We start from the raw sequence: 27541 nt of genomic DNA on the forward strand, positions 1-27541 counted from the left end.
CGGACGCCATCTTGGCGCGGAGGGGCCGCGCCCGGCGCTCCCGGGCGGCATGCGGGGCCCGGCGGCGGGCGGGGAGCTGCTGGAGGACGCGGACAACGACGAGGACGTGTCAGGTGCGCGGCCGGGAGCCGTGGGACGCGGGGAGCGAGCGGTGGGAGCGGCCGGGGATGGGGTGCGCTGTGCCCGGGTCGTTGCTCCGCGGGGCTCCGTGCTGGAGGGCGGGGGACGGCCTGGGGAAGCGCGGGGAGGGGTGGGTGGTGAGGATGGTGAGGATGAAGGCACACACCTGTTGGGGTCCGACCCCACTGCGGCCGCCACGCTCAGCGTGGTCGGTTCTGCCCTGTGCTCATCGCCACTGCTGTGCTCAGCGTTGGGCTGCTCAGTGCAGAATGGCATTGAGGGGCTGGAGCAGCTCCGGAGAAGGGCAGCGAGGCTGTGAAGGGCTCACGGGGCAGGGGATGAAGGAGCTGGGGCTGCTTGGTGTGGGGAAGAGGAGCTGAGGGCACCCCATTGCCCTTCCAGTATCTCAGAGGTGCTCACAGCATCAGCGGGGTTGGGCTCTGCTCACTGCTGACAGTGACAGGACGAGGGGAATGGCCTTAAGTTGCACCATGGTAAGTTTAGGGTGGATATCAGGAAGCACTTCTCGACAGAAAGAGCTGTTAAGCACTGTAATGGGCTCTGCGGGGTCGTGGTGCAGTCACCATCCCTGCATGTGTTTAAATCCATTTGGATGTGGTGCTCAGGGCCATGGTTTAGCAGAGGGTTGTTAGAGCAGTGTGGTTGGACTCGATGATCTTTGAGGTCTTTTCCAACCTGAGTTGGATTCTGTGATTGGAACAGTCTGTGCTCTGCACCAGACCTTGCTCAGTGAGGGTGGGGGGCAGAGAGCACGGTGCAGTGACACAAACCCTGCTGCCCATTGGTGTGAGGATGCCAACGAGCACCTGGGGCTGGGCGCATGTCGGTGTCCTTCCATGGGTGCAGCACCCACCAAGTGGCTGTGGGACACCCAGGGAGGGTGAACCTGAGCTGTGCCTCGGAAGCCCGCCTATGCCAGCTGTCCTTCTTGTCCTCAGAAGGAGATGATGGGGTTCTGGAAGGACTGGAGGAGTTTTTTGCGGAGGAGCAAGTTGCTGTGCAGAAAAAAAAGAAATCCAAGAAGCTGAAAGATGGCAAGGTGGCCAAAGTCAAGAGGAGGAAGAAAGAGGTAATGCTGTGTGCTCTGAGATGAGGCTGGTGGGTTCCTGCCAGACGTGGCATGGAGGTAGGCTGCCCAGGGGACCCAGATGCCTGTGGTGACAGCAGGCAGCTCCCTGGTGTCCCAGGATGCTCGTGGCCCTGGGAGGTGTCTGAGGATCGGGTTTGGGTGGTTCTTGTCCAGCTCCAATGATCAGCTGGGGTGTTGCTGTTTCTCCTTGACTATTCTTGTTCCTGGTGGAGACTTTTAATTGTGTGGGCCCAAAAAACTGAATGGTATGGAAGCTTGCAGCGTGCAGGGCATAGTGACAATGCACTGATGTGACAGCGATGTAATAAAAGATGCGAAGCAGACATCCATCTGTGCTCTGAGCCTTCCTCCTTCTGGTTGCTGGCGTTTTGAGAATCTGATCCTTTCAACGTTATTTCATTTAATGGTGGAAAACACATGCAATAAACATTAGTTATGGTCCTCAATTGTGAGAGTTGTTTGCACATCACCTTGTCCTCCCTGTGCCAACTCCCATGCCCTGCTTGTGCCTTGCTGCATGGTGAGCTGGTGGGGAAAGTGAGGATGAGGATGCTGCCTCCTGGGGTCTTCAGTGCAGAGATGGCAAGGAGTTGTGGCCATCAGAAAGCACGCAGGTGTTTTATTGTGTGCTGCACTTGACCAAAACATTTAGCAAGGAGGACAGGGTAGGGACGTCTCTGGATTTAGCACGTGGAATGGTTTTTGAGTCTTCTGTGTGAAAACAAAGACAAGGCAACACATCCTTGTGTCTAATGGCACCAGAGTGGTTCTTCCCACTGCCCACCTTGACCCCTGGGCTCTGCTGTGTGTCCCAGGAGCTGGCTGGGCTGTCCCTGCGTGCCCCGGAGGACAGGCTGTGCCTTGGCTGAGGGCTGTGAGCACCAGGCAGACACTGGGGAAGGAGCGGTGAGCAGCTGCTGTCCCTCACACCCCTTCCCCAGGAAATGTGTGCCTGAGGAAGAGCATCAGATGTACTCGTGCAGCAGGGCCAGAAGCATCCCCAGCCCTTCCCTTGCCAGGCAGGGGATCAGTGATGCTGTTCTCTTCCAGTCATCTCTGCCACTCCCTCTGGGACGTGTAGGAGCAGATTGGCTGGATGAGGTGGCACATCCAAGTGCTGCTGCTGCTGCTGACAGGAGCGTTATGTGCTGTGTATGTAGAGGGACCTGGCTGAGTCCGGCATGCTATGACCTGGCAGCTGTGAGCAGAGGCTGGAGCCCAGAGGAGGCTTTTCCCCTCCTTCGTGGCCATGGTGATGTTCTCTTTCTGCAGATAGCACACAAAGCTGGCTCAGGCTGCCTCGCTTCCTGTGCCTTATGCAACGTGGGATGCGTTTTTTTTCCTGTGCTGCTTTTGAATAGGGGAAAAATAAGATACAGACGTGTGGTGTGTTCGTTCCTGGCAGTTCTCCGCTCACGTCAGCCTGCCTGAGGCTATGGGAGCAACATGTGCAGCCTGTGCCATGTGTGACTGCTCCCTCACTGGGGGTGGGGGCTAATAATGGGGCGGATGTCGAGGGCGTTTTCTTTTTTAATTAATGCCATGTGCAGGCAGTGTTAATCGGACTCAGTTCTGCCTGGCAGAGGTTGTTCTGTCTTCCACCAAAGCCAGTGAGGAGCTGGAGTACCATGGGGAGGCACTGAGCTGTGTTTCTGATCAGCACCCAGGCTGTGTTCCCAGGCAGGAGGTAAAAGAAAAGGGACCTTTGGTGTGGGCTTTCTTTTCCTGAACACCTTCCCAGAGGTTCTGTGCTGTAGGATACCCTTTCTTCCATTAGAGAGGAGAGAGAGGTGGGGATATCTTGTGAACCTGTGCCACAGTGCTTGCAGCTCGGCTGACCTCACCCCAGAACACCCTATGGTTTTGGGCCTGGGCTGTGTGGCAGAAGTGATGCTGTGTTGCTCCTGTATGGGACTGTTTGTCGTGCCCTGTTGCAGCTCGTGCTGGCGTTTGTGGCAGTGCTTGCTGGAGCTTTGGTGCTAGAACTGATGCTGCAAACCTCCCAGAAAGATCTGCATCAAATAACCAGCTGCAGTTGGAGCCTCAGTGGATGTAGATGAAGGTCCTCGTCAGACAAGAAAGGGAGAGAGGGAATTTCAACCTGTACTGCAGCAGTTGCCATGGCAACCAATTATTCCCTGCTAAATTATAACTGCTAAAGGAAAAGCTCTTTTTGCTCTTCCTTTCCCCCCCCCCCAAACCGAGAAGGACCCGACATAGCAGTGACGGCCCCTGAGCAGAAGTCCCCGCGGTGGGGGCCGTCGGTTTCGGCGCGGGAGGTGCCGGCGCTGTCCGTGGTGCTGAGTCCGTGGCATCTGGGGCTGCCTGGGCCTGGGCTCCGCTGTACTCGTGTAAAAGCATTAGAGAATATGAGACCGAACACAGCGCTCCCGCGTGTTATTGTTACAGCGTGGAGGCAGAGGGGGCACCCACCTGAGGCTGAGGGAGGGGAGTGCTGCTCTTTCTCCACTGTCGTCTTCTGTTGTAGGGGAGCAATGACGAGATCTCAGACAATGAAGAGGAGATTGAGGAGAAATCTGAGAGTGAAGGAAGTGACTATTCCCCCAACAAAAAGAAAAAGAAGAAACTGAAGGAAAAGAAGGAGAAAAAAACCAAAAGGAAAAAGAAGGATGAGGAGGAGGATGACGATGACGGAGGGCTGAAGGTACCGAACTGTTGCTCATTCTGAGCTGGTGCTCAAGCACTGGACCTCACGGTGTGGCCTGGTCCCTGCTGGCATTGTTCAGTGAGTCACTGGGCAGGGGCAGTGCTGCAATTGCAGCCCCTCACCTTGCGCTGATGGATACGTTACCTTTGCTTAAGGCACCACTGAAAGCGGCGGTTTATTTGATTTGAAGCAAACAGAAAAACAACCATGACAGTGCTGATTTTGTGGTTGTTTTTGTTTTTAAAACCTGGAAGCATTTGCAGTTCCAGCAGCAGCCCAGTCTGCAGTGGACTCTGATCAAGGGCTCCCGAGCACAGCCTGGCATTTTTACTGGCAGATGAAAGGCTGTGATCCCGTGTTATTTTTGTTAGACACAGAGATTACGTTTCCTGGAGACACGAAACCTGGCAAAGCTTAGTTATGTGGTGTGGTATGAGGAGCGTTTGGTATTAATCTGCTTCTTGGAAGTGTGTGAAGCATTAGTTTATTAAGCTTTGGTGCATGCTTTGTTTTGTATATTACAGAAACAAACCTCTGTGTGTTGCTGGCTGGGGAGAGGGTTTGGCGTGGGGTGTGAGACAGACACTGTTTGTCTGCAGAGCCATCGCTTACATTAACAGTGTCTCTCTGTAATTCTGCAGGAGCCTAAGAGCTCAGCCCAACTGATGGAAGAATGGGGCCTTGATGATGTAGATTACATTTTCTCAGAAGAAGATTACCACACTCTTACTAATTACAAGGCTTTCAGCCAATTTCTCAGGTATAAAACCAGAGGTATTGATGGGGTCCTGGGTGGCAATAGGGATTTGGATGTTACTCAGATAAAAGGTTGAAGTTGTGATGCAAAATTTACTTTACAAGCTCCTGACTGCTACTCCTTCCATCACACAAAAGGTCTTCAGGACTCCATTTTAATTGCAGGATAATTGACTGGAAAGCAACTGAATTGTTTCTCCATGCCCACTCTCCTAAATTCCACTTTTTGTCTTTGTTTATTTGAAAAGTTTCAGTAGAAAAAAATAAGGAACAATAGCAATTTCAGCTCGTATTGTGAAGTGCTCAAAACACAGCAGGTATAGCGGTCACTGAGAAATCTAAGCATGGCCTTTTCTTCATTTCCTCAGTAATAAAGGTCTGGTTTCTGCTGCCTTTCCAGTGGAGCCAGTTCCAGTGCCCCACAGCGACCTGCTGCCACGAGTCACGCACTGCTGGTGCTCGAGAGCTGAAGAGCCTTCCTGCATCACAGGATGAGCAGGAGCAGACCTGCATTTCCTTTAACCTGTAGTTTTCCCTCTCCCCCACCCTTCAGGCCTCTGATTGCCAAGAAGAACCCCAAGATCCCCATGTCCAAGATGATGACCGTGCTTGGTGCCAAGTGGCGAGAGTTCAGTGCCAACAACCCATTCAAGGGCAGCTCAGCAGCGGCAGCAGCAGCAGCTGTGGCTGCAGCAGTGGAGACTGTCACGGTTGCCCCACCAGTGGCTGCCAGCCCCCAGCAGCCTGCCTTGCCCCCTGTCATCAGGAAAGCAAAAACCAAGGAAGGCAAAGGTGGGTACCAGGCACAGTGAGCTTACTGTGAATGTTTTCCTGTTTCTGACAGCAGATTCACGCTGCTGCTTTCTTCCTGCTCGGAAGGTTCTGTTGAGGTGCTGTGGAAGCTGGGCAGTGGTGGGAAAAGGAGAGATCTGTCTTTATTTGTGCCATGGTCCTCCTCAGGAAGATTGCTGTTCCAGTTATGCACTCATCAGTTGCTGATGCCTCGAGAGGTTTAGCACAAGCAGCTCAGAACTGGCACTTGACCAAGAGCACAGCTTGCACAGCACCAGCCTCAGATCCTGCAGTGTCTTTTGGGCCCCTCCATCAGAGAAGGAACTTTACTCCCTGCTTTGCAGACCTCTAACTCTGCGTTTGGCATTCCCAGCCCTGTAGCAGTTTGCAGGCTCTCCTGCATTCCGGGGTAGTTGTGTTCCTCCTGTGCCAGGTTGTTCTCCCAGTTCCTCACAAGCACTGGATCTGGGTTGGCAGCCTGAGGACTCTTGGAACAGTGGAACAACAAATCTTTTGCTCTTCCAGGTCCAGGTGTGAAGAAAAAGATCAAGAGCTCTAAAGATGGGAAGAAAAAGGGAAAGGGAAAAAAGATGGCAGGTCTGAAATTCCGGTTTGGAGGAATCCCCAGCAAAAGGAAAAAGGGCTCCTCTGTAAGTGTACAATGCCCATTTCTGTGCAGGGCCTTGGGTGCAGCTGAGAAATGCCAGCACAAGATCCCTTCACCTGGAAATCTCCCTTGTGCAGGGCAGTGTGTGCTATTCCTGGACTGTTCTGTACTTGCCAACTTGCCTGTCCCTCTCGCAGGGCCTGTCACCTCCTGGAGACAGCAAGGGTCACAAATCTCTGCACTGTCCCTGCCTGCAGCCTTGCATGGCATGTCCTTCCCTTGCTGGCACTCAGGATGGCAGGGCATCCCATCTGAGGAAGGGGCCAAGCCGTCTTTCATTGGAGGGTGGCTGTGGTCTGCTTGGAGGAAGGCTGCTGAAAGGAGATGTTACAGCTTCATTTGTGCCCCTCCTTGAGCTGCCAGTCTCTGTTCAGCGTGTCTGTTCATCCCGTTAGAGACCTGTGTCCAAGCTTGTGTTTGTAAAGATGCTGTATCTGGGCATGTTTGCTGCTAAAACCATATAAGCATGTTTATTTTCAGTGATGAGGTTGATAATGCCATCATTTCAGATTTCATTTGCGAAGGAATTCTTCAGGGCTTGCACTCCAGCTGAACTTTATGTCAAAGAGAATTATCAGATGCTTTAATTAAGTTGCCATAGCTTGCCTCCTGGCATCAGTGGCTCTGCAGCATGACCCGGGGACAGCTGGGCACCCCAGTAAGTGCATGGGAGCAGGGCTCTGCTGCAGTTTACATGCAGCACTCCTGTCAGTGTATGAATATCAGATGTAAGCAGAGCATTTTAAAGAATGAATCTCCTAAATAACTATTCAATAGGAATGGTTCTCCTGCAGACCTTGGTAATATTGCTCCAAGTCCCATTATCTCACCTTTACTGGAGCTCCCTGCCTCACTAGCTGTTGTTCAGGTACCAACCTGTTTGTAAGTAGCTCTGTGCATCAGAAGGTGAAGAGGAAGGAGCGAGCTGGGGCAGTCACCTGGTCCCACATCACGGAAAGTCCCTCCCATGTCTGGGTGCATTCTAGATCTCTGCATCTGCATTTCTAAGGCTGGGGAGGAGCCTGGGCTCGCTCCTGCAGTCAGAGTGCTAAGCACCCGAGAGCATACAGACTGGTGCTTTGTGTGTGTAAGTCTGACCTCCAGGATAAGAATTCCGACTTACTGTTCTGTTTTGAGGGAAACCCAGAGCCCATCTCTTGACAGGCAAACACAGCATGAACTCGAGTCACTGATTTATGCCTTTTGAATGTGCTCTGAGATTTGCTCAGTGATTGCACCTCGATGGTGCTGCTGAACCCAACTAACTGCCTGTGTGCTGTGCTGAGCGGTGCGAGGTAATTGTCCTCTGGCTCTAGCTGTAGTCTGTGCTGATGGATTGCCTGGCTGGAGCATCGATCTGATGGAGGAGATTTATCTGCTTCCTAATGCCTTGTGACATTCTTAGGAACCCTGGCTGCGGGTGCCAGGAGTGTGGCAACCCTGCCACCATCCCTGCTGCCTTACACAGCCAGTTCCTATGGCCTGGGCAGTGTGTGGTTCTGTTTTCTCCTCTGCAGAGTGAAGAGGAAGAGCGGGAGGAATCCGACTTTGACAGTGCCAGCATCAACAGCTCCTCTATGCGCTCCGAGTGCTCTGCTGGCCTGGGGAAGAAAGGGAAGAGGAGGAGAAAGAAAAAGAGGAGTAGGCCATCCCTTTGTACTCTGTTCCTGTTCTGTTTGGATTTCCCTCTTCAGATGGTGCTTTCCTGGTTCTTGCAATTCTGAGCAGTGTCCAGCACTGATTGTGTGGGAAAGGAAGGGCTGTGCTTGTCTGATTGTGTGGGGTGAGGTGACTGCTGTCGGTGGACTTGCAGAAAACCCACTGCTGTAAGGCTTTCTTGCAGCACTGCTGGTGGAGAAGGAGCAGCCTGATGCCAGGGCCTCTCTATCGACCACTTCTCCTCCACAGCCCAGTGCTCCTCTCACCCTGGGCCAGCTCTGTGTTGTGGCATACACTGTGTCAGAAGGGCAGCTGCTGTTGGGCAGTGCGGGCAGGTGAGCAGCTGCCACTGTCCTGCGCGTCTAATCCCCCCAAGGTCTGTCCTGAGGCAGAAGGTTCTGGAATTGGTGGTGCTCCAGGGGAAGTGGTTTGCACAGACACAGCCGCAGGAGCAGCACGGTTTGTGGCTGGCTCCCCAGGTGCAGGGCTGGCTGCAGGCAAGGCAGTGCTGGTGGATGGTGTTTGTCTGAGTGAGATGTGTGGTTGGTGGCAGGCCAGGGCTGTGGTGGCAGCGCAGGGACATGGAGGTGTGTGGGCAGCAGTGACAGGTGTCTGGCAGGGTGTGAGTGGCCATGGGCCACTTTGATGTGCATATTCCTTCACTGGTGGAGGCTTTGTGTTGGTCTGGTTAATGACACCTCCGTCCCTGTTGAGAGCAGTCCCTCTGCACCAAGACACTGTGCTTCTGCTGATGAGTTTTGCTTTTGAGAAACCAAAGGGTGACTTCTGTGCTTGGGGACAGCCAGGAGGTGAGTGCAGTGCCTCCTGCGAGGTATGGGCCTTGTGGCCCTCGCTCCTTCCTTCTGTCCTCCCTCTGCATGGAGCTGGCTGAGCTCCTGTTCTGCACCCAGCGAGTGCCCAGGGAGAGTGCAGCAGTCCCAGGAGGAGGGTCCTCAGCTGCATTACTGTTGCATGGTACATTTGCTGGCGCTGGGGTCTGTGGAGGTTTCTCTGACTGCCTCCCTTGCAACCTCTCCAGGTTCTGGCATTCTCCATTGAGAGCCTGAAGGAACCAAAGGATGATACAGTGTGGAAAGAGAAAGAGAGACAGAGGTGAGATGATGCTGTGTGCAAAGATAAACTGTGATGCTGAGGGACAGAGAGGCAGGGGGACATAGCAGGAGGGGCTGAGGTGAAACGTGTTCTGTTTTCCTTAACTGTACTGTAGAGGAGCAGCTGTCTCAGGAGAACCAGCAGCTCTGCTGCCCCACTGACTGCATCTGTCCCTTGCTTGTAGTTGAAGAAGGGGATGGCTACGAGACAGACCACCAGGACTACTGCGAGGTGTGCCAGCAGGGAGGGGAGATCATCCTGTGTGACACGTGTCCGCGTGCCTACCACCTCGTCTGCCTGGACCCCGAGCTGGAGAAAGCTCCCGAGGGCAAGTGGAGCTGCCCACACTGTGTGAGTGTGGGTGCCTGTGGGAGTGCTGCCAGGCAGGGGGCACCAGCAGAGGGTCTGGGTGATGGAGAGGCTCTGGGATGGGTGGGGTATGGGAGCGTGCCTCCCTCCTGTGATCCCACGCTGGGCTTGGGGCCCCTCAGTGCTTTGGGGATGCTGCTGCCCCCATCAGCCTTACTGTGGCTGTGCTGCCCCAGGAAAAGGAGGGCATCCAGTGGGAGCCAAAGGAGGAGGAGGATGAGGAGGAGGAAGGTGGTGAAGAAGAGGAGGATGACCACATGGAGTTCTGCCGTGTCTGTAAGGACGGAGGGGAGCTGCTGTGCTGCGACACGTGCCCGTCCTCTTACCACCTGCACTGCCTGAACCCACCCCTGCCAGAAATCCCAAATGGTGAATGGCTCTGCCCTCGCTGTACTGTGAGTGTTTCCTGCATTTGTCGTCCTGTCCCTGTCTTGCACCCTGGGGCCCTGCCTGTCCCTGCAGCTCAGCTGCCCGTGCACTCTGCCTGTGCAGGCTGCCGAGTTCCCTGCCTGCTTCTAGATTGCCTGTCAGGTCCCATTTGATGTATGCCCAGTACAGGGAGGGCTCTACCCCTGAGGCAGGCTTGCTGCAGTGGTGGGTGTGATTTCTGGGGCCTTGAATTGTGCTGGGCAATTAAATGTGGGAATAATGAATCATTTATTGAGCTCAGCCTGCCCTAGTGGTAAGGCCTGTCCCGGTGGGGGTGTCATGGGTGTTCTCCTCAGGCACATGTGCACCACCCAGCCTTCATCCACTCCATGCTCCCTCTCCTCCTGATTTCTGTCTGCCTGGTTAGCAATGGCAAATGAATAACTTCCCCTGGGAGCAGAGAAGAGCAATGCCATGGCTATGCCCAGGGCAGCTGACCCTGTTTGCAGGGTGAGTGAAGTGCATTCATGGCCTGAGCTCGTTCCAGCCCACGTGGTTCCCTGGGGTGCTCTCCTCTACTTTCAGCAGCAGGCTCTGCTCAGGGCCTGGCTGCTTTCCCCCTCACTGTGCTGCTGATTGGCTGCAGTGTGTGGGTCCCTGACCCCCCTGCCCTGCAGACCCCCCTGCCCTGGCCAGGCTCGGGCACATCCTGCCTGCCTGTGGGCACTGCACCTCTGAGCTGAGGGATGCCGTGTGCTCACAGTGCTCTGGTTCCGTGAAGTGGGGGAGGGAGAGATCGGTGGGATGCAAAGCTGGCAGGGCTGGTGTTGAACTCCCTGCTCTTGTGTGTTTAATTTTTTTTTCATCCTCAGTGCCCTCCTTTGAAGGGAAAAGTGCAACGCATCCTGCACTGGGCATGGAAGGAGCCGCCGGCCCCGCTGCCCTCTGCTCTGCCTGCCCCAGGAGCAGAGCTGGCTCTGCCGCTGCCGAAGGTGCTGGAGGGCATCCCAGAGCGAGAGTTCTTTGTCAAGTGGGCAGGGCTCTCCTACTGGCACTGCTCCTGGGTCAAGGAGCTGCAGGTGAGCGTGGGGCTGGTGCGGCGTGCCCCGGCTGCTCCCGGCGGCCCAAGGGGTGACGTGGCTCTGTCCTGCTGCAGCTGGAGCTCTACCACACCGTGATGTACCGCAACTACCAAAGGAAGAACGACATGGACGAGCCACCTGCCTTTGACTATGGCTCTGGGGACGAGGACAGCCAGAGGGAGAAGCGGAAGAGCAAAGATCCTCACTATGCGAAGATGGAGGAGCGGTTCTACCGCTATGGCATCAAACCCGAGTGGATGATGATCCACCGCATCCTGAACCACAGGTGAGGAGTGGGCGGACGTGTGGGTCAGCAGCAGGAGGGGTGAGCACGGCGTGATGGCAGCCCAGGGTGTGACGTGTGGCCAAGAGGTGTGCAGTGCCCACTTACCTCCTCCTGCTGCCAATAGAGCTGTGCCCGAGGAGAGCAATTGGAGCAAGTGCATTACTCTGGGCTGAACTCTGGACGTTTGCACTTCTTTTGTGCAGAAGAAATGTGCCATGTGGGAAATCTGCACTGCTGGTATTTTTTATTTCATGTTATTTTTTTACATCAAGTCACCTTTTTGTTGAATCCCTGCATTTCAGGCGGCAACTTGAAATTTCAAGTGGCAATGTTGCTCGGAGACTACCTGACAGAAAATAAACAGAGCTGTCTGGATAATTTTCCTGCAAGCTTTGCATTTTCTGCCAGTAAGGAGGGGCTTCGTTCTCCATAGGCATATAATTGGACTTGTAGTGTGTTCATTTTTCAGTGTAACTAAAGCTTCATAGGGTAATAAATGCTGCAGAAAAAGGAAAGAGAGTACCCAGTGCTGGTAAAGTAGGGCTTGTTGTCCTTCCACGTGCAGTGTCCACCCCTGGCTGGCAGCACTCCGTTGGTGAATGTGAGCGTTTACCCATCCGGGCATGGGAGAGTGACAGAGCTCTGTCACGTGGCAGAGCGGCTCTGGGGCTGTTCTTCAGCACACCTGTGTGTGATTCTCGTGGGTTTTCGTGGAGCTGACATGTTGTGCTGCATGTAGGGCTCCTTTTCTCAAAGGATTTTCATTTCGAAATGAACTTTGTGCCAACGTGGAGCAGTGCAGGCATGGGCTGCTGTCGTCGCCTCTTCCCAATTCATTGGTCTGTTTTATGCACTGTGCTTTATAGCTTTGATAAAAAGGGAGACATCCATTATCTGATCAAATGGAAAGATCTGCCATATGACCAGTGCACCTGGGAGATCGATGACATAGACATCCCGTACTATGAAAACCTCAAGCTCCTCTACTGGAATCACAGGTATGGGGCAGGCAGGCAGTGGGACCGCAGCTGGTGTGTGCTGCAGCGCGAGGCAGAGTCGTGCAGAGCTGCAGCAGCCTGCCTGGGCTTTGCAGTGGTTTGTAGGTGCTGCTCTTTCTGAGCACCCACTGGAGCCACTTGCAGGGACCTCCTGAACAGAGGGCACAGATGCTGAGCACGTTGTGAAAGCTGGATCTTGATGAAGTCTTTCCTGAAATGCTCCAGCACTCCAGGGCTGCTTTGTAATGCAGTCTGCTGGTTGTTTTCCAGCCTATGCTCCCCTTCCCCTCCGTATATTCTGCTCGAACTGTTCATGGCCTCGCTGTGCTTCAGGGAGGCTCTGTGGTACTACACTGACTGCATGCTGTGGGGGGAAAATCTAATTCTCTGAGATTGCTGTCCTTTATTTTGGATGATGTTCCATGACCTCTTGGAAGGGGATAATTAATGCCATGAGTGCCCATGGGAACTGGGCCAGAAAAGCTCCTGTGGGGAAAGAGGCAGCAGAGTTTGAGAGGCATTTCTAACCCCTGGCTTGGAAACACGGAGAGGAGTGTCTGTCTGCTTTTTCCTAATGCATGTTCACTGTTTCAGGGAGCTGATGCTGGGGGAGGACACACGTCCTCTGAAGAAGCTGAACAAGAAGGGAAAAAAGCTGAAAGAGGAGAAGCTGGAAAAGCCTCCAGAAACTCCTCTAGTTGATGTAAGTAAGAGTGGCAGGAGCAGAGTGAGGGTGTGTGAGCTCACACAAAGCTTGGTCAGTCTGTGCTCCCCATCCTGGTGTGGTTCTCTTCCTTAGTTCCTTCAGAGACAGGTTTTTACTTCGTGTGGAGCTATGGGCTGGCTTTCCCCAAAACTATGTGTATGTGGCACACACGGAGAGCTGGGCATGTGCTGTGAGGCACCTTGCAGACTTTTCCAGCAGGAGGGAAGGAGGCTGCCAGGTGCCATCCTTCTCATCCTGGCTGAGGGCTGTTGCAGTGACACACAGCAAAGCCTGCACTGTGGGCAGGGCTGTGGTGTGGATAGTATAAGCATCTCTTTTGGGGCCATCTGTGTCACTAAAGAGGGGCATGACTGACTACAGGGAAGCAGGAGGGAGTTGGTTATCACTCTGTGTCTTTTCCTTCAGCCCACGGTTAAGTTTGACAAGCAGCCTTGGTACATTGATGCCACGGGAGGGACGCTGCATCCTTACCAGCTGGAAGGGCTCAACTGGTTGAGATTTTCCTGGGCCCAAGGCACTGATACGATCCTGGCTGACGAGATGGGACTGGGGAAGACTGTGCAGACTATTGTGTTCTTGTATTCCCTGTACAAGGAGGTGAGCACCGTGTGGTGGCTTTGAGCTGCTCAGCCCCTGGTACAGAGCAAACAACATGGGTTTTGTCTCCCTGAGCAGGGCCACTCCAAAGGGCCATACCTGGTCAGTGCCCCACTCTCCACCATCATCAACTGGGAGCGTGAGTTTGAGTTGTGGGCGCCCGACTTCTACGTCGTGACCTACACTGGGGACAAGGAGAGCCGCTCGGTCATCCGCGAGAACGAGTTCTCTTTTGAAGACAATGCCATCCGGAGTGGCAAGAAGGTGTTCCGGATGAAGGTGGGAGCTAAGGCTGTGTGCTACGTTTTTTTTAGCTGTGAGTAAGGAGAGAGAGCAGAATTTGACCCAGAGAGGGAAGTTCCTTAGGTCTCGGATCGGCTCTTTTCCAGAAAAGCTGACACTGTTCATAGATGTAGATTTCAGCCAGGCCCTTTTCCATTTCTGTAGTCCCCTGCTTCATTCTGATGTTCAGATAAATCATGCTAGCAGGAGATCTGAGACTGTGTGTGAGCCCTGCTGCTGGTGCCGTGCAGTACAAGCAGCCCCCAGTTTTCTCCTTGGTTCAGAACTGGTGTCACAAACAGCATCACCAGAAGTGTAGGCTGTCCCCTGCCCTGCTCTCTTCTATTCTGGCTTTTCTCTTCCTCTACACCTCCAGAAGGAAGCCCAGATCAAGTTCCATGTCCTGCTCACCTCCTATGAACTGATCACCATAGACCAGGCAGTGCTGGGCTCCATTGAGTGGGCTTGTCTGGTGGTGGATGAAGCACACAGGCTGAAGAACAACCAGTCCAAAGTAGGTGGCATCTCCTTGTGAGCAATTCTTCCATCCCACTGCTGTAGCTGTTGCCACACAGCCAGTTTGGTGCTCTGTTTCTCCCCCTGGGAGTCAGAAGGCATCTCCAGCTTGCTCAGGCTGTGCTCAAGGCTGCATTTTGATGGGGTTGTTCTCTTTGATGCCCTCTGAGCATCACTGGTGACTTGTGTGCCATGCTGGCTGGTGGTGCCGTCAGGCTGGTGCCTGATGCGTTATGAAGGTTGGGCTGAAGAGCTCTGCTTTCCTCTGAGGCAGTGTGGAGCCAGCAGGCAGGGAGGGAAGAGCTTGATGCGGGCAGGAGCTTCATGTGCTTTGTGTTCACTGCTCCAGCCCTGCATGCAAAAGATGTGAGGTTATTTGTTCTAAACGAAAGGGAAACCACCATTGCTTTTTAAGTAGAACATGTATTGCAGTGTTTCGTTTTTTGTGTGAATAATTTGCATAATTACAACTTGATATCGCTTCCAAGTTCTTCAGAGTATTGAACAGTTACAAGATTGATTACAAGCTGCTGCTCACTGGGACTCCGCTCCAGAACAACCTGGAAGAGCTCTTCCACCTGCTCAATTTCCTGACCCCTGAGAGGTTTAAGTAAGTTGCACAGGTTCCCAGTGGTTTGCCATCACAGTTATGTGCATGTGTAACCTGAGCACAGATTTTGTTCACGTTGAATACTGCACTGTGAGCCCTGTGGGTTGAGCTTGCCTTCCTATCAGTCAGGAGGTTGTGGATGAGGGCTGAGTTCTGCCCTGCTCCTTCCTTTCTCTGAGGAGGCAGTGGTGTTTTGGGGAACTTGTTCGGGCCTCTTTTTGGCACATGTAATGTGAATTTCCCTTGGCAGTCAGTCTGGCTCTTGCTCTGCTCAGGCACGGGAGTGTTACCTCACTGTGTGCCCTGAGAGCTTTGTGTTTAAGTCCTACAGAAACAAATGTCCGTTTTGCTCAGCTCTGTGTGCTTTCACAGTAACCTGGAGGGCTTCCTAGAGGAGTTTGCAGACATCTCCAAGGAGGACCAAATCAAAAAGCTCCACGACCTGCTGGGCCCCCACATGCTGCGGCGGCTCAAGGCGGACGTGTTCAAGAACATGCCAGCCAAGACAGAGCTGATCGTCAGAGTGGAGCTGAGCCAGATGCAGAAGTGAGTGCCAGCATGGCACTGGGGCCTGGCTGGGGCCACTGGGTCAGAGAAACCCCTCTGTGAGTAGTGCTGGAGTCCTTCGTGTGCCCCTGGGGAGTGCTCAGCCCTGTTCAGGTGGGCTGTGTGCAGTGTGGCTCCTCTGCAGGGAGTGACTGATGCACTGTGGGCTCCTGTCTGCTGTGCCCTGAGCACAACCCAGGGCTGTGATATCCTCAGGACGGCCAAACAGAGCTGAGCCCGACCTGGGGGTGCTGAACCAGCACCTAAAGAGAAGTCCCCACAGCAGACATCCCTTTTGAAGCTCCGTTGATGTAACTGGAATTTAAGTGCTGTCTGATCTTTGGCAACTCCATAATGCTGATGTCTGTCCCATCCCCTTTCATACAGGAAGTACTACAAGTTCATACTAACAAGGAATTTTGAAGCCCTGAACTCGAAAGGTGGAGGGAATCAGGTCTCACTGCTCAACATCATGATGGATCTGAAGAAGTGCTGTAACCACCCGTACCTCTTCCCCGTGGCCGCTGTGGTACGTGAACTGAGTGCACCACGGAGGCGTTCTGCAGAGCACTGTGTGCAGTCTGCCAGTGGGGATTGTTTCCAGGATCTGTCTGTTTAAAAGTACAGATTTTGGTGTGAGGGATTTGGTACAAATACTTGCTTTTGCAACGCACTTGACTTTCTCCATGATCTTCCTGAGCTCTTTCCTGAAGAGGTTAACCAGAATCCTTCACAGGAGGCCCCGGTGCTGCCCAACGGATCCTATGATGGGAATTCGTTGGTCAAGTCTTCTGGAAAACTGATGCTGCTCCAAAAGATGCTGAAGAAGTTACGGGATGGAGGTCACAGAGTTCTGATCTTCTCCCAGGTGAGCAGTGGGAAGGGCTGGTGAGGGACCCTGATAAATCGCTTTGTTCTGTATGAGAATGCTGTTAGGTACAGACAGGGATATGTGGAAGAGCTGCTGCCAGTTTGTGTCACAGTGGGGCACCTCGGCACTCAGGGGGATGAACTGCATCCCATTCCTCTCCCAAAGTGTTTGAAACCGCTTTTTATCTGCAGATAAAAGAGAGGGAACAGCAGTAGTGCTCCCCTCCTGGGAGGGCCGTTCAGACCCAATTCCCTAATGTTGGTACAGCTGCCCCTGGAGGATGAGATCTGAGTGCTGCTGCTCTGTGGTGCCCTGGGTCCCCGAGGGAATGTGGGGGGCTGCAGTGCACGCCATGGGGCAGTGACCCCCAGCCCTGGGCAGGCTCCGGTGGGGTCTGTGCAGAGCCCCTCACACCTCACCCCTCAGATGACGAAGATGTTGGACTTGCTGGAGGACTTCCTGGAGTACGAGGGCTATAAGTACGAGCGGATCGACGGGGGCATCACCGGAGGCCTACGCCAGGAAGCCATCGACAGGTTTAACGGTGCGTGCTGCTCTTCCCTTCGAGGGGCAGCAGCGAGCAGTGTGTGCTGTCTGCAGCAGCCAGCAGAGGGAGGGGCGGTGTGGGGTCTGTGTGCACAGCATGCTGAAGCCCAGAGCCCTGGCATGATGCAGGGCTGCTCCTGGCATGTTAACCCCTCTGGTTTTGTCATCAACCCTGAGCCTGGCAACGTTGTTTGGCTCAAAAGACTCCTGCATTTCCCTTCGTGGCCTCAGAGCTTGCCCTTCAGATCTGGAGCAGTGATGTATTTTTTACTCCTTGCCTTCCCTGCCTGTTGCTTCTTGCCTTAGACTGGTGATCCCTGATGTTTTATAACCAAAGCTCTGTGCTGCACCTTTCCAAGTAAGCTCAGCTCCCCTTTGTCTCACCTTCTGCCACCTGTGGGTTTGTCTTTCTCAGCTCCTGGTGCTCAGCAGTTCTGCTTTCTCCTCTCTACCCGTGCTGGTGGTCTGGGCATAAACCTTGCTACGGCTGACACAGTCATTATTTACGATTCTGACTGGAATCCCCACAATGACATCCAGGTTTATTACTTTTTCTTTTCCTTCCAGTATAGTAAGTACCTTTCTGGATGGGTCCTCTGTGCATTCTGCCAGCGAAATGAGCTCTCTCCTCTTGAGAGCTGCTGACAGTTCCTGCTGTTTGCAGGATATAGAGCAGTTTTCACACCTCCATTGGCCTTACCCTGGTCTCTCTGCAATGCAGGGGTGAACTGGCACTTGAAACTGGCTTTCTTCTGTGAGCTTTTCCCTCTCTCCTGCTGCTTGTCTGCAGCCATGTGTCCTTCCTGCTCTGGGGACCTTCCACTTGCATTTCCAAAGCTGTGGCAGAGCCCCATCCAAGGGCTGACTGCCATTAGAGGGGGAGGTTGAGCAGCAACCTAAAAACAATGGAAAAGTGAAGACATGCTTTTCCCTTTCGTGCTTCCTGGTTGAGAGAAAGCCCTCTGTGAAGTTAATTACAGTTTCATGGTCCACATATGTGAGCATTTCCTTCCCCTGAGTCCTAGGCAAGAGGATGTGCCGGTACAGAGTGGTGATGGAGGAGTCAGAGCCTGGTGACTCTGCAGCAGAGGATTCCTGGGAGGAGCTTCTCTGCACTGCCTTCAGGCCTTTCAGTTAGAGGCCTGCACGAGGAAGCTGGCTTCCCTGTAGTCAGAGGAGGGGGAAGGAGAAGTGCCAAAGTCTACAAGGTGGCTCTAAGGAGCCCCTCTTGCTCCACTGCCCCATAGCAGCCCAAAGGCTGAGTTCAGCCTGGGCACTCTCATGAGTTGGGCTGACTGTGGATGTGCCAGCTTTGGCTGTTCTGCAGTGATGTCCTCTGCCTGCAGGCGTTCAGCAGAGCACACCGCATCGGGCAGAACAAGAAGGTGATGATTTACCGCTTTGTGACCAGAGCCTCCGTGGAAGAGCGCATCACCCAGGTGGCCAAAAGGAAGATGATGCTCACCCACCTGGTGGTCCGTCCTGGGCTTGGCTCCAAGTCAGGCTCCATGACTAAGCAGGAGCTAGATGACATCCTGAAGTTTGGGACAGAAGAGCTCTTCAAGGATGATGTGGAAGGTTGGGAAGGAGCCGGGCACGCTCTGAGCAAGGCTGATCCCTGTCGGAGCTGCTGGGGCTCATTCCTCTGTCTTCCACTTGCAGGCATGGTGTCTCAGGGACAGAGGATCACCATGCCAGATGCTGTCACCCCTTTCTCTGACACGCTGTCCACCAAAGGGAGTGCAGTGACTCCTGGCATGAAAAAAAAGCATGGTGGCACCCCACCAGGTCTGTAGCCCCCGTTATTGGGATGACTTGGCCGTGTGTCCAACCTGATCTTGCCTGGCTCTGGGAGCACACAGTGTGATTTACTTTCTGTTCCCCTTGTTTTGCCCTCCAGGTGACAATAAGGACGTGGATGACAGCAGTGTGATCCACTATGATGATGCTGCTATCTCTAAGCTTCTGGACCGAAACCAGGATGCGACTGATGACACGGAGCTGCAGAACATGAACGAGTATCTCAGCTCCTTTAAAGTGGCCCAGTATGTTGTGAGAGAAGAGGATGGTGTGGTAATGTGATTAGTATCATGTCTTATAATCGCATCTCCCTCTGTGTTGCTCTTTGTGCTTTTTCCTCTGCTTTTCTTGTTCTTGTAAGTGTTTCTGTGCAGGGCAGTGCTGCTCCCTGCTCGTTGCTGTGTAGCAGTGATGGTGCAGCCAGCAGGACTGCAGTGGCTAAGTGTGGTTCTGACCTGTTGTGAGCACTCAGTGGCACGTTGGCTTCTCTGGACCTCCTTTCCCATTGGAAAAAGGAGACTGTAGAGGATTGTTGTTTAGGGTGGAAGCAATAGCCATACCAGGTGCTGATGGTCTGGATCTCATGTGGCCCGAGGAGCTGTGAAATGGCCCCATTGATAGATACTACTTCTGGGGCTGAGTCCCTTCCCTGCAGCTGACAGTCTTCCTTCCTTCATCTGTCTCTCAAGCTGATAGTGGGCTGCTACTCTGGGAAATTTGCAGATCTGCAGTCATTCCCTAGATGAGAGCACAGGCTCTGCAGGGCAGGGCGAGTGGCAGTGTTTCTAGGTATAGCTGGCTGGCTGGGAGGTTGACTTGGCCCTTTGGTGACCATGCACTGAGGTGAAAAGACTTTGAGAGCATACATACATGTGGAGCAGGGTGAAGGAGGCACACTACTGCATGGTCAAAGCGTGTCTGAAGATCTTGCTTGCTCAGTGCCCTCCTTCCCTCCCTCTTCCCTGCAGTGCAGTTAGAAGATGTGCAGCAGTGTGATGCAGGGAGGTCTGCAGCTTTCTTATCTCAAGCCTTTTTTGTTTTTTTGTGCTTTGCAGGAGGAGGTGGAACGTGAGATCATCAAGCAAGAGGAGAATGTGGACCCTGACTACTGGGAGAAGCTGCTGCGGCACCACTATGAGCAGCAGCAGGAAGATCTGGCCAGGAACTTGGGCAAAGGGAAGAGAATCCGAAAGCAGGTCAATTACAACGATGCCTCACAGGAGGACCAAGGTACAGCCTCAGCCACTTGGCTCCTGCTTGGCTCAGGGCTGGGAGCAGGCTCTGTGGGCTCTCCAACATCTGCACAGTATTGCAGTGTTTGACATTCCCCTGCAGTTTGGTAGACTGCATGGAGCTGTGCTTCACAGGTTCCTAAGCTTTCCAGGATATAAAATTGTTCAAAGGTTTTTATTCTCTTTTTTTTTTTCCCTGTAGCTGTTTTCCTGGGAAGAACTTAGGAAAAAGCTGTCTGGGGGCAAAATATTTAAATTTTTTTTGTTTGTTTGTTTTTTCTGTGTAGGAAAATGATAATTATGGTTGAGTCTGGTTTCCTGTTTCTTGCTGTGTCTTTCTCTCTGGCTACCTGGTGCTGGATGCTGGGGGCAGTCTCAGGGCTCCTGCTGTCCTCCCTGGGCAAGCTTGCAGAGTTCTCTCTCCTAAGCCTGTCTCCTTGTGGTCTGCAGAGTGGCAGGACGAGCTCTCTGACAACCAGTCTGAGTACTCCATTGGCTCTGAGGACGAAGATGAAGACTTTGAAGAAAGACCAGAAGGTCAGAGTGAGTTAATGAACTTGGTACTCTACAGTGTCCTCTGCAGGAACTTCAGTGGTAGCCTGTGATTTGGAGTGGGCTGATACTCAAATGCAGCAGGAAGGTCTGGGCTGGGGAGGGGCCACCTTGCTGCTGGGGGAGGCAGTTCTCAGTGCAGGGAGCACGACCTCCTGGCTACTGCAGGGCTTTGGCCTGGTCCTTGTGTTAGCAGGATCTGGCTCACAGTGGGGAGGCCGGGTGGGGGAAGGAGCACTCGGAACAACCCTGACTGCTGGTCTGTGCAGGTTCTGCTCCCGTTGGGAGGGACCACAGGAAGCTTAGGGCACAGGGCTTGGTCAGCAGCAGCACTTTGGCCCATCCCTCTTTGTTGTCTGGACACATTCATTACTTAGACTGTGTGACTCTAGGTGGCAGAAGACAATCACGGCGACAGCTGAAGAGTGACCGGGACAAACCTCTCCCTCCTTTGCTGGCAAGAGTTGGGGGGAATATTGAGGTGAGCGTCAGCGCTGGACAGTGCCCTCCGCTCAGGACCTGAAGCGGCTGTGAGGCTCTGAGACCCCGTGTGTTTCTGAGGCCTCCCCACCTCTGCTCCCTGCAGGTTCTCGGGTTCAACGCCCGGCAGCGCAAGGCGTTCCTGAACGCCATCATGCGCTGGGGCATGCCGCCCCAGGACGCCTTCAACTCCCACTGGCTGGTGCGGGATCTGCGGGGCAAGAGTGAGAAGGAGTTCAGGTCTGTGGTCGTCAGGCACGAGGAGAGCTGTGTGGGGTTCATGACAGCTCCCTCCTGCCGTGTGCTGGGGGCAGGACTCTGCCCTTGGCCTCTGGTGGAAGCAGGCGCTGCGGGTGCTCAGCAAGGAGCTCGTGGGCCAAGCCAGACCAAGCTCCTGGCTTTCCTCCCGCAGGGCTTACGTCTCTCTGTTCATGCGACATCTGTGTGAACCTGGAGCAGATGGTGCTGAAACCTTTGCAGATGGTGTTCCCCGGGAGGGGCTGTCACGCCAGCATGTGCTGACTCGGATCGGAGTTATGTCGCTAGTAAGGAAGAAGGTGGGTGAGTAAAATCTGAAGTGTGCCCTTCAGGTGTGTTCTGCACACCTGGGGGGTTCGTTGGCTGCTGAATGCCTCCCTGCCAGGGATCCCCTTACTGAATCTCCAAGGCTCGGTGCACGCCCACGTCCGTGGTATTTCGGTGCTGTAGGTCAGCTGGAGGTAGAAGTGCACACCTGGCAAAGAAAAAAACAAAAACATGGCAAAATCACATTCTTTTAACTTCTAAAAATTCCTGGGTTGATAGTTCTTTTCATTTCAGATGGGGTGTTATGGTAACCCACTCAGACCTCCTGTACTGTGCAGGCCAGAGACTTCCACTCGCTGAGTCTTGCATTGTGCCCAGCATCTTGTTGAACCAAAGCATGTCTCAGAGAGATGTTCAGGCTTTGATTTGGGACTGAATAATTATTAATGGTGTTGCTAATCCCAGGCATGTGCTGAGCCCTGAGGATCCTTGCAGTTAGCTGTGTGGAAGAGTCCTCAGCTGTCTTGCAGATCTGGAAGTGATGGGGTGCTTGCCAAATCCATTCTCAGCACTCTTTTTTTTCATCAGTACGGTCCCCTCCTCACAATCCATGTGTTGATAAGTGCAGCACTCAGAGCAGTCCCAGGAAGACCTTCAGATGATCGTAGCAGTGGTTCCAGTGTGGCAGTGAGGAAAGGCCAGTGCTGAGAGTGGTGGCACCTGGTTTTGCTGTGTCTTGAGCACTGACAGTGTCTCTGCTGGGTGGAGAGAGTGAGAAATTGCAGCTTAGAGAATGGGACGTGCAAGAGAGGGTCTGTGAAAGAGTGCAGAAAGTCTCCAGTGCTGGGGTTTAAGTAGAGAGGAAGTGAAGAGTGTTCTGATGGAGGCATGAAGCCCAGGGCTGTGCACTCACTGCACGAGCACCCTCAGGGTACAGCTCACCCTGCATGCCTGCTGGGGCTTCATGTGGGCACAAGCACACTCACTTGCATGCTGCCCTTCTGTCCCATCTGTCCCCATGGCTGCTGACATTTTCTAACTCAGTACATCCTCCTTGTGTGTGCAAAGCCAGCACGGCAGCAATGGACCTGCTGGGGCATAGGAGGCTTTCTGTGTGTGTGCTGTCTGCTGCTGTGGGCAGAGCAGGACTGCTGCTGGAGCTGCTGCTGAGGCTGGGAGCCTAGAAAGCAGCAGGGCATGGGCAGTGGGACATGCTACCCAGCAAAGTGTGCCACCTGGGGTGGTGGGTATAGCAATGCCCCTGGATGGAGCTGGCCTGCTGCTGCTCTGTGCTGCTCTGCTGTTGGCTGCCGTGTTTGACTTCGTGTTCTGTGTCTGCCCCAGGTCCAGGAGTTCGAGCACGTCAATGGGAAGTACAGCACCCCAGATATGATTCTGGAGGGCTCAGAGAACAAGAAATGCAGTGAGATGGTTTCTTCAGATCCCAACACCCCTGTCCCAGCCAGCCCAGCCCACATGCATGCAGGACCCCTTGTCCTTGCAGGTAAATGCACAGTGGCCTGGTTGTGGTTTTGGTCTGCCTTAGGAAGGGAGGTGGAACAGGACAGCAGAAGGTTTTGCAGGTGTCTGCCTGGCACTGTGCCTTTGGCACGATGGGAATCCTGTCTATAGCTTCTTTGCTTTGCTGGTGTTACAGAAAAAACAGAACCACTGCCACCACTTGGGTTTCAGGAGGAAAAGGACCAAGTGGAGCAGAAGTCCAGGAGAGCTTCTGACAGCCAGGTAGGGGCTTCTTCCAGACTCCTTTCTGAAGGCTGTTGGTGGCCTGACTGGGAAAGGAGCAAAGCTGGGCCAAGCACTGCGTGTGCTCTCTCCTGGCCTCTCTCCCCTTCTCAGAGTGTGAAGTCAGAGACATTTCATAAAGTCATTGCTCCAGAAATCGTGCTGGAGCTGAGCTCTGTGCACCCAGCCCAGGAGCAGCCCGTGGCCATGGCAGCTGCCTGCTCCCATGCATTCCTGCAGCTTTTTCCCATCTGGACTGAGCAGGCTGTGCTCCACACAGACACCAAATCCCGTGGGGGTGGGGAGGGGATTTGGTCATGACCCTGTGCCCACAGTGCTGCCCTGCAGGCTGCAGAGCTGTGGGAATGGTGTTTCCTGGGAGATGCTGCAGCATTCCTCTGCAGCAAACCACAGCCCTCTGGCTGCTGGGCTAATCCAGTGTGGGTGCTTCACTTTAAGGTGCCTGGAAACACTGAGAAGGTGGAAAGTGAAGAGTACCAAGAAAACTGTGAAAGCAAAGAGAAACTGAAGGAAGAGAAACAAGAAGAGAGTGAAAAAGCTGAGCCTTCTGCTGAGCCCCTGGTGAAAGGTGGGTCAGTGTGGCTCAGGAGAGCATGGGATCTGTTCTGAGCAGCATCTGGGACTGTGTGAGGGCTCTGACAGTTGCAGTGACATTGATGTGTGCTGGGGAATTTCTTCAGCTCACGTTGCGTAGACACAGAGCACGCACTGTGACAGCCTCAGGTGCTCAGTGCTCCTCACAGGCAGAAGTTGCTCTGCTGGGAAACTGGCTCCTGCTGCCTGCTTCTCCTCTCCAAATCACAGTGGGAAACCTGAATGCCACAATGTCCAGTAGAAATTCCCAAGGAAAGTCTTCCCGTTGCACTTCCAGATTGCTGTTCAGATAATGACACAACGTTCTCACAGGCACAGTCTGCACTGTAATGTTAAAGCATTAGTTCAGTATAATCTGCAAATCAAAAGTAGAGAAGTGCTCACATATGAAGCAGTCGTTATGCTTCTCTCAGAGTGCTGTTCCCTTCTGCAGATGAAGGAGTTCAAGAAAGAGAGAAGGCTTCAGAAAAGGCAGAGTCAAACAGCAGCCCTGGGAAAGGGGAGGACAAAGAAGTCAAGCCAGGTAAGGTGCCAGGGGGCTTTGGGGACAGAAGAGGTGCGAGGTGCCTTGGTGGGCAGGGCTCCGACTCAAGGCAGGTGTCTGTGGGGTGGCACAGGGCCAGCTGTCAGCACCTGCAGTGAGCAGTGTGCTCTGTGCTGCTCATTGCAACGGGCGCTGCCTGATGTGCAAAAATCAGGAGCTGCTGGAGGTGGCAGGAGGTGGGCTGGTGGCCTCTGCAGCAGTGACATCTGTGGGGACTTCCCCTCGCAGGTGGGAGGGCAGTGGGAGCACCAGTCTGAATAAGTTTGGGCAGACAGGACTTGCTGTGTTTGCCCAGCAGAGGATACCAAGGTGGAGGAGAAGGAACAGAGTGAGGCTCAGCAAAATGGTGACAGAGAAGAGGAGGACGGAAAGAAGGAGGACAGAAATGTGAACTTCAGATTCATGTTCAACATTGCTGACGGTGGCTTTACAGGTGAAACTGAGGGCTGAGCTGTTGGGTGGCACTGCAGAGCTTCTGCATAGCGCTGTGCACTGAGCACTGCTCCTGGGCCATCTCCCCTCCTGCCCTGCCCGATGTGCTGCACGCTGTGCCCAGCAGCCCTGCTGGCTGACCAGGCTGTCTCACTTCTGTTTCTGCAGAGCTGCACACGCTGTGGCAGAATGAGGAGAGAGCTGCCATCTCCTCCAGCAAGATCTATGACATCTGGCACCGCAGACACGACTACTGGCTGCTGGCAGGGATTGTCACGTACCCTTTGGCTTTGTGGGTGACGGTGTCCCCGTGCCAGGCGGAGGGGGCTGCGCTGTGAGGAGAGAGCTGGGGCAGTGGGGGGAGGTGATGGAGCGGGGATGGGCACTGCAGAGTGCTGCTGAGCGGTGCTGCCTGCTGGCTGGTTCTTGCCTTGACGCTCCCTGTGTGGCAGCCACGGCTATGCCCGCTGGCAGGACATCCAGAACGACCCACGCTACGTGATCCTGAACGAGCCCTTCAAGTCCGAGATACACAAAGGGAACTACCTTGAGATGAAGAACAAGTTCCTCGCCCGGCGCTTCAAGGCGAGTTGCAGGTCCAGGGCTGGTGAGTCCTTAGTGGTGGCACAGAGCAGAGCCCCGCAGCGAGGTGAGGCGGAGCAGGAGGCTGCAGGTGTGTGTGGGGTGGCAGCGGGGCAGGGCTGGAGGAGCAGGAGCAGCGCTGCCCAGATCTCTTCCTGGGATGCTCAGTTGGGCTGCACTGGGCTGACACAGACCCCGGGGGGAGGGTTGGGTTGGGGGGGGGTGGCAGCGTGGCAGCTCTGGCTCTCGCGGGCGCAGGCTCTGGTCCTGATCCCCTGCCCTCCTGTGCCTCCCAGCTGCTGGAGCAGGCCCTGGTGATAGAGGAGCAGCTGCGGCGGGCGGCGTATCTCAACATGACTCAAGACCCCAACCACCCGGCCATGGCATTGAACGCCCGTCTGGCTGAAGTGGAGTGCCTTGCCGAAAGCCACCAGCATCTCTCCAAAGAGTCCCTCGCTGGGAACAAGCCCGCCAACGCCGTGCTGCACAAGGGTATGTGTGGGCAGGGGGCAGCGGGGGGGGGGAAGGGCGGGCTGTGCTGAGCCCGTTGGGAAATCCAACCTGGGGACAGCTGGGCCCAGGAGCCGGCGCCTGCTGCCACGGGGTGCTGGTGCGTGGGGACAGAGCACAGCGGGCACGGAGGTGCCCGGGGGGGGGGGGGGGATGCTTCAGGGCGAGCCGTGCTGGCTGTGCGTTGCAGTGCTGAACCAGCTGGAGGAGCTGCTGAGCGACATGAAGGCCGACGTGACGCGCTTGCCCTCCATGCTGTCCCGCATTCCCCCCGTGGCCGCGCGGCTGCAGATGTCGGAGCGCAGCATCCTCAGCCGCCTCACCGCCCGCGGAGGGGAGCCCGCAGTGCAGCAGGTGAGGGGCTGGGGGAGGCCAGAGCCGGCCTGGGGTGCCCGGGGTCCCCTGGCCCAGCTCCCGCTTCACTCGTTGCCTCAGGGCTCCTTTGGTTCCTCCCAGATCTACAACAACAGCTTTGGACCGAATTTCCGAGGTCCTGGGCCAGGTGGGATTGTCAACTACAGCCAGATGCCTCTGGGACCCTATGTGACAGGTAGGGAGAAACTCCTGCTGCACGCGGGCGGGGAAACTGACGGCTTTCAGTGCAAAGCAGCAATTCTCTCTCTTCCCGACAGATATTTAACCCTTCCTGAGATTTTATTCTGCCGTTCCCACCCGAGGTAAGGCTGCACCTGCTCAGAGCTGCTGCGTGCTGCCAGACCACGAGTCCCTGTGTGTCCCCGGGTGCTCTCCAGCCCCGAGAAGCTGTGGGGTCACTGAGGGAGGGGGACACAGAGGGGGCAGCCCCGTGCTCCTCCTCCCCACGTGTGCTTCAACCAACATGACCCCAGCCATCGCCAGAACTTCTCCGGAGGGGATTTCATTTCCTTGTACATTTTTTTGCACTTTCTTATGGAAGACTTGAAGAGTTTGTGTGGGATGAGTTAAGAAGGGATATAGAATAACAGTATTTATGTCTGTTTTTATTGACATGTATCGGAGTTTAAGGGAGACCTGTTGGAAGCTCTGTTTCTAGTCCAGTTCCACGCTGCCCGTTAGGTGCCAGGCTTATCCTGTTCAGTAGCTTCCTTGTAAGTTCTATTTTTATGTCCTTTTTGTGTTTGAGCAAGCGCATGCCCACTGCTGCCACCCCTATTGCAGCGTGGGGAGCAGAGAGGAGGAGGAGAGCAGCAGCTGCTGCCCCTCCCAGCCCAGCCCTGGGGTCCCTCCGCCTGCCCTCACCATGCTGCAGTGGGGGGGGCACGGTTGGGCAGGGCTGTGCTGCCCGCCCTGTGCTCCCCCTGCTTCTTCCTCCTGTCCTCTCTGTGGCCACGAGCTGCCCGGAGCTGGGGGGTGTTGTGGGGGCTGCGGAGCAGGGGGCGGCCGCTATTTTGTGATACTGACTGCACCGTGGTGACCTTTCGTAGGAGGTTTATGGCACCTGTAACCAACACACTCACATTTACTTTGTACTCTGTGTGTTTGGGTTCATGTTCTCTGTGTTTTAATAAATCCTCTAAAAAGGAGATGGGAGCAGCGTCGTTGCTGTGCTGCCCGTGGGGGAAGCTCTGCCCTTCCACCCCTGGGGGGGGGTGGGGTGTCAGCGTGATGCCTGGGGAGGGAGGGCGTCCCCCTGGAGCCCACGGCCCTGGGCAGTAGGATGGGAGGTGGAGTGGTGCTCAGTGCATCCCACACGGCTGTGTGCTGTACACTGACACAGCTGCATGTAGATAAGCCATTTTTACACCTGCTCAGCTGTAGTTACTCACATTTATGCATCTATCCCTGCGCACTCACTGTCCCCCCTCCCCACCTCCACGCAGCAGCGGGTGCAGTTTCCCCCC

The 27541-nt window shown here is 54.5% G+C and overlaps 1 protein-coding gene across 7 annotated transcripts; it reads left to right on the plus strand.

The window, feature by feature from the left end:
- On the plus strand, nt 1-27243 carry CHD5 (chromodomain helicase DNA binding protein 5). Of its 7 annotated transcripts, none has more exons than XM_065737886.1 (41): nt 1-113; nt 1080-1210; nt 3720-3896; nt 4541-4659; nt 5209-5447; nt 5973-6097; nt 7632-7755; nt 9071-9237; nt 9432-9650; nt 10497-10703; nt 10781-10992; nt 11859-11990; nt 12585-12693; nt 13123-13314; nt 13393-13593; nt 13973-14110; nt 14601-14722; nt 15095-15268; nt 15656-15797; nt 16005-16136; nt 16566-16683; nt 17101-17225; nt 18032-18263; nt 18348-18473; nt 18586-18758; nt 19541-19715; nt 20168-20254; nt 20662-20750; nt 20856-20989; nt 21162-21306; nt 22619-22766; nt 22926-23017; nt 23477-23606; nt 24066-24155; nt 24475-24609; nt 24777-24885; nt 25061-25193; nt 25487-25682; nt 25891-26054; nt 26136-26250; nt 26333-27243. In XM_065737886.1, the coding sequence occupies exons 1-41, from the start codon at nt 50-52 to the stop codon at nt 26338-26340; spliced, it is 5850 nt and encodes a 1949-aa protein (XP_065593958.1). In that variant the 5' UTR covers nt 1-49; the 3' UTR covers nt 26341-27243. The 7 variants fall into 7 exon arrangements, with proteins under 7 accessions (XP_065593958.1, XP_065593960.1, XP_065593959.1 ...); XM_065737888.1 differs by having other exon boundaries at nt 26157-26250; XM_065737887.1 differs by having other exon boundaries at nt 1083-1210.
- Nucleotides 27244-27541: the final 298 nt, after the last annotated feature.

Source organism: Cyrtonyx montezumae, unplaced genomic scaffold, assembly GCF_038088225.1.
Source record: "Cyrtonyx montezumae isolate F1298 unplaced genomic scaffold, pur_monq_1.0 scaffold_21, whole genome shotgun sequence".
In the NCBI taxonomy this organism is placed as follows: Eukaryota; Metazoa; Chordata; class Aves; order Galliformes; family Odontophoridae; genus Cyrtonyx; species Cyrtonyx montezumae.